The sequence below is a fragment of the Gymnodraco acuticeps genome, unplaced genomic scaffold, assembly GCF_902827175.1.
Source record: "Gymnodraco acuticeps unplaced genomic scaffold, fGymAcu1.1, whole genome shotgun sequence".
Lineage (NCBI taxonomy): Eukaryota > Metazoa > Chordata > Actinopteri > Perciformes > Bathydraconidae > Gymnodraco > Gymnodraco acuticeps.
Genome location: NW_022991888.1, coordinates 25,001 through 31,114, shown reverse-complemented (window position 1 = coordinate 31,114; position 6,114 = coordinate 25,001). Strand labels below are relative to the sequence as shown.

The 6,114-nt window shown below is 47.5% G+C and overlaps 1 protein-coding gene across 9 annotated transcripts in view; it reads left to right on the top strand.

The window, feature by feature from the left end:
- Window positions 1–127: 127 nt before the first annotated feature.
- LOC117535505 (glutamate receptor 1-like) overlaps window positions 128–6,114 on the top strand; it is a gene marked incomplete at its 5' end in the record, with an annotated part of 30,979 nt that continues 24,992 nt past the window's right edge. For all 9 annotated transcript variants that reach the window (XR_004567430.1, XR_004567428.1, XR_004567431.1 and 6 more), the window contains 6 exon segments: window positions 128–232; window positions 588–698; window positions 1,594–1,800; window positions 4,096–4,311; window positions 4,969–5,092; window positions 5,324–5,465. Coding sequence is in view for 5 of the 9 variants with exons in the window: in XM_034199995.1 (XP_034055886.1) it covers window positions 128–232; window positions 588–698; window positions 1,594–1,800; window positions 4,096–4,311; window positions 4,969–5,092; window positions 5,324–5,465 (905 nt within the window).

Below are 6,114 nucleotides of genomic sequence, written 5' to 3'. Positions count from 1 at the left end.
TGTGTGTGTGGTGTGTGTGTGTGTGTGTGTGTGTGTGTGTGTGTGTGTGGTGTGTGTGTGTGTGTGTGTGTGTGTGTGTGTGTGTGTGTGTGTGTGTGTGTGTGTGTGTGTGTGTGTGTGTGTGCAGGTGCGTCTGGAGGGTCTGACGGGCCGTGTGCAGTTCGATGAGCGGGGGCAGCGCACCAACTTCTCTCTGAGGGTGATGGAGCTCGGCCTGGACACGCCGCGACAGGTGAGGCCGCTGCTCTCTAACAGAGCTTCTGTGCGGAGAGGATTCACTTTCAATAATTAGCTCCTGCTCCACTGATTAAAGAGAATCTGTGGAATCAGCTGCTGCAGCGCTAAAACCTGCAGACTGTCAGCGCGCTGCTCCACTCCAGGGAGGAGGAAGCGTTAGGATTTAGTAAAAGTAGCAAAACCACAATTTAGAATACATTAATTTAGCTGACGGTTTTATCCAAAGACACCATCAGGACTAATAATCAAGTGCTGAAGCTTTGAATAAGCATTTTTTTAAGTATGTTTAATCATCTTTACATACTCTTACAAGTTAGCAATCTAAGTAAGTGGTTATCTGCTGTGTTCAGATCGGCTACTGGAGCGAGCGCAGAGGCTACGTGAACACGGCCATCTACAAGCCGGTTCAGGAGGAGTTCCACGGCCTGCAGAACCGCACCTACGTGGTCACCACCATCCTGGTAAGAACACGTCATGAGATCACATCCACATGTGTTGGTTAAAGTAACGCCTGCGATCCCTACATGATCCAGGTGTGTGTTGCAAATGGTTAATGGACTGTACTTATATAGCGCTTTATCCAGGCTTTACGACCCCTCAACGCTTTAGAATAGATACTACGAGTCCTTCACACAAAGCAGCACCACTTGCTCTATGGAAGCTAACACACACACACACACACTCACATGCGCACACTCACACACCGTTGGCCATCAGTAGCACCTCAGTATCTTGCCCAAGGACACATCGACATGTTGACTGCAGGCTGGGATCGAACCAACAACCTGCCGGTTTAAAGATGACCGCACTCCCTCACAGCCACAGTAACCCCTGAACCGTCTCTTGTGGCTGAAATCAGGGGCGGACTGGGACTAAAAATCAGCTCGAGAAACTCGACCGGCGGACCGGCCCAACTCGGTACCGCTAGTCAATTGTCAACGGGGGGGGGGGGGGGGGGGGGGGTGTGCTAGTGAAATGTCCGACCGGCCCACTTCGGTACCCGATGGCCTGTCCGCCCCTGGCTGAAATGAGTATTACATCATCAAACATGGCAATCAATAAACCTTCCTGTTTTCCCTAGAAACACGTATGTTCACCTGTAAACCGGTACTTCATTATTTTCCTCCTGGCAACAATTTTTACAGACGTTTTTTCCGATGACATAACAAAGGACGGTAATTAAGGGTAAAACAAGTTAACTACTCCGCCTGGTTTGAAGTCATAAATACATTAAAGCAGGTATTTAGTTCTGCAGAACCAAACCTTCGTCGTCAGCACCATCCTGGTAAGACGGGGAACACACGTCATGTGAAAACTGAGCGTGTTGGTTGAAGTAACGCCTGGCTCTCCGTGCAGGAAGCCCCCTACATGATGCTGAAGAAGAACCACGAGCAGTACGAAGGGAACGAGCGCTACGAGGGCTACTGCGCAGAACTGGCCGCCGAGATCGCCAAACATGTGGGCTTCGTTTACCGCCTAGAGCTGGTGGGGGACGGAAAGTACGGATCCAGAGACGGAGATACCAAGATGTGGAACGGGATGGTGGGAGAGCTGGTGTACGGGGTGAGTGGGGGGATGCATCTCACAGACTAAGTGAGATGAACTCCCTCCCTAGCTTTGAAACAGCAAGCACAAAGAAACAACACAATCTTATTTCTCCCTCTCTTTTGACCGGTTATCAATAAATCAAGGAACCTGCCGGACTATCAGGCAGAAGCTTTCCCCTGTTTTTATAATGACAATAAAGAAGGAAAATGTTAAGTTATTAAAACAGGAGAGAACCCTTCATCTGAGTGTGGACGTGTAGTTTGGTTCCCTTTGAGGACATGGAGTGTACTTCAGCCTCTTGTGGCCAACATGAGTACTACAACAAAGCAGCAACGTAAAATGTTAGAAGCTTTCAAAAGCTTTTTTTATTTCAATTTGCAAAACCTGAAAAATAATGATGGTCCTGGGATAAAGTTACATTTGTCGGTTTCCAAAATATTCTTGAATTAACCTTAAGCAAAACTGTGATATTGTCACCAGGCAAAACATTTATTTGATATATATATTTGATATTATTTATTTATTTAGACTCTACTCTATAAAACCTTTATTTTTTTAAATATATTTTTCTTCTGCAGAACTTTTTTTATTTATATTTATTTGTTGTCATATAAAAACGTGTAGAAAGATCTACAGCTCTCCTGTATTGTTGTTGTTACCTGTCCTCCTCTCTCTCAGGTGTGTGTTGTTACCTGTCCTCCTCTCTCTCTCAGGTGTGTGTTGTTACCTGTCCTCTCTCTCTCAGGTGTGTGTTGTTACCTGTCCTCCTCTCTCTCAGGTGTGTGTGTTTACCTGTCTCTCTCTCTCAGGTGTGTGTGTTTACCTGTCTCTCTCTCAGGTGTGTGTGTTTACCTGTCTATCTCTCTCTCTCTCAGGTGTGTGTGTTTACCTGTCTCTCTCTCTCAGGTGTGTGTGTTTACCTGTCTCTCTCTCTCAGGTGTGTGTGTTTACCTGTCTCTCTCTCTCAGGTGTGTGTGTTTACCTGTCTCTCTCTCAGGTGTGTGTGTTTACCTGTCCTCCTCTCTCTCTCAGGTGTGTGTTGTTACCTGTCCTCCTCTCTCTCAGGTGTGTGTTGTTACCTGTCCTCTCTCTCTCAGGTGTGTGTTGTTATCTGTCCTCCTCTCTCTCAGGTGTGTGTTGTTACCTGTCCTCCTCTCTCTCTCTCAGGTGTGTGTGTTTACCTGTCTCTCTCTCAGCTGTGTGTGTTTACCTGTCCTCTCTCTCAGGTGTGTGTTGTTACCTGTCCTCCTCTCTCTCAGGTGTGTGTTGTTACCTGTCCTCTCTCTCTCAGGTGTGTGTTGTTACCTGTCCTCTCTCTCTCAGGTGTGTGTTGTTACCTGTCCTCTTCTCTCTCAGGTGTGTGTTGTTACCTGTCCTATGTCTCTCAGGTGTGTGTTGTTACCTGTCCTCCTCTCTCTCTCAGGTGTGTGTTGTTACCTGTCCTCTCTCTCTCAGGTGTGTGTTGTTACCTGTCCTCCTCTCTCTCTCAGGTGTGTGTTGTTACCTGTCCTCCTCTCTCTCAGGTGTGTGTTGTTACCTGTCCTCCTCTCTCTCAGGTGTGTGTTGTTACCTGTCCTCTCTCTCTCAGGTGTGTGTTGTTACCTGTCCTCTTCTCTCTCAGGTGTGTGTTGTTACCTGTCCTCTTCTCTCTCAGGTGTGTGTTGTTACCTGTCCTCCTCTCTCTCAGGTGTGTGTTGTTACATGTCCTCCTCTCTCTCAGGTGTGTGTTGTTACCTGTCCTCCTCTCTCTCAGGTGTGTGTTGTTACCTGTCCTCCTCTCTCTCAGGTGTGTGTTGTTACCTGTCCTCCTCTCTCTCAGGTGTGTGTTGTTACCTGTCCTCTCTCTCTCAGGTGTGTGTTGTTACCTGTCCTCCTCTCTCTCTCAGGTGTGTGTTGTTACCTGTCCTCCTCTCTCTCAGGTGTGTGTTGTTACCTGTCCTCCTCTCTCTCAGGTGTGTGTTGTTACCTGTCCTCCTCTCTCTCAGGTGTGTGTTGTTACCTGTCCTCCTCTCTCTCAGGTGTGTGTTGTTACCTGTCCTCTCTCTCAGGTGTGTGTTGTTACCTGTCCTCTCTCTCAGGTGTGTGTTGTTACCTGTCCTCCTCTCTCTCAGGTGTGTGTTGTTACCTGTCCTCCTCTCTCTCAGGTGTGTGTTGTTACCTGTCCTCCTCTCTCTCAGGTGTGTGTTGTTACCTGTCCTCTCTCTCAGGTGTGTGTTGTTACCTGTCCTCCTCTCTCTCTGGTGTGTGTTGTTACCTGTCCTCCTCTCTCTCAGGTGTGTGTTGTTACCTGTCCTCCTCTCTCCCCTGCAGAAGGCAGATGTGGCGGTGGCCCCCCTCACCATCACGCTGGTGAGGGAGCAGGTGATCGACTTCACGAAGCCCTTCATGTCTCTGGGTATCTCCATCATGATCAAGAAACCCACCAAGTCCAAACCGGGGGTGTTCTCCTTCCTCGACCCGCTTGCCTACGAGATCTGGATGTGCATCGTGTTCGCCTACATCGGAGTCAGCGTGGTGCTCTTCCTGGTGAGGAGTCAACCTTATTGTTAATCTTTCAGTTTGTTTTTACAGACAGAAATACCATTTCCCAAAAACCAGAGGAATACAAAATACAAATATATATATACAAATATGTATACACAATCAACAGACACATGTATACATATGCACACATTAAGACATAAGAAAAGCATATCAATCAATATATACAAAATAACAGTCACTTAAAATTCTGTGAAAAATGTACATTAGTGCCAGACTGTCCTTAGCAGCGTCACAAGTGTCTGGTGCTGGATGTATGCGTCTGAGTTTGTGTGGTGTTAGACTCTAGGTCCAGAGGGGGGAGAGATGAGAGGGGGAGGGGAGAGGGGAGAGGGGAGAGGGAGAGGGAGAGGGGGGAGAGAAGAGAGGGGAGAGAGGAGGGGGGAGGAGAGGGGAGAGGGGAGAAGAGAGGGGAGAGGGGAGAGAGGAGAGGAGAGGGGAGAGGGGAGAGAGGAGAGGGGAGAGGGGAGAGGGGAGAGGGGAAAAGGAGAGGGGAGGGGAGGGGAAAGGGGAGAGAAGAGGGGGAGGGGAGAGGGGAGAGGGGAGGGGGGAGGGGGGAGGTTTTTTAGTCGGCTATTGTTACTGCAAAGTGATAGTGCTGCTGAACTTTGACTACATGACAGAACTCTGCTCCTGACGCAGGTGAGTCGATTCAGTCCGTATGAGTGGAAAGGTGAAGACTCTGACGATGAAGATGAAACTCTACCCTGCTCTTCATCACGACGAGCGCTGCCCACCTCCTCCTCTGAGCTCACTCACTCTCCAGGTATCTTCTTCCTTTGCCTCCTCTTGTTCCTTCTACTCCTCCTCCTCTTCTTCATCATCCTCCTCTTCCTCCTCTTTCTCTTTCTGTTCCTCCTCCCTATTGATTTATTTCCACACATTAATCATGATTTTTTTCCCATGTCTGTGTCCTGGTTCTTCTTGAATGTTCCTCCTCCTCCTTCAGTCTCTGCTCTCCTTGGTTCTCCAGTGATGTTCTGCTTGTGTTCCTCAGGGTTCTCCCAGTCTCAGACCCAGAGCCATCAGAAGGAGAAGGAGAAGGATTCTCCTGAATACACCAACGACTTTGGGATCTTTAACTCTCTGTGGTTCTCTCTGGGCGCCTTCATGCAGCAGGGCTGCGACATCTCCCCCAGGTACAACACTCTAAATATCTGAGGTCAAAACATGTTATCATTCGACTAATTCAAGTTGTATTTGCCTATTTGTTAAGTTATGCTTTGGCATTTGCAGTTAAGATGTATTGTGTTCTTTGTTATGAGGCCCTCTGATAGGAAGCTCTAACTAAATGTACATTAAAAAACATGCGAGAGGTATAAGGTCTCAACCATATTCTTGTATCTATATATATACATCATACCAGCAATATGACTACAATTGAAATGGCTGCATGTGTAGAATATGTTACACTCATGCAGGGCCGGACTGGGACAATAAGTCAGGCCGGGAATTATACACCCAGCCAGGCCACTACCAGTTTTCTTTTGTGCCATTTTCCTGGATTTATTTGTCAATATTTACAGCGTTGCTGCCCATAGTGATAGCCCTAAACTTTAAATATACTGCCCCAGAATAAACATATGGACATGGGTTACTATTTAATTTTTTTTTGCAAATCTATTTAGGAACCTATCCATGTGAACATATTTTAAGTGGAGGTGGACCTCAATTCCTCTAGGGGGGTCCGGGGACACTTAAATGCATCAATCTGGTGCACTTTGAGGGGGAAATAAATAGACTACACCAGCGCCTGACTACACCCATATGAAACAGAATAGTATATAT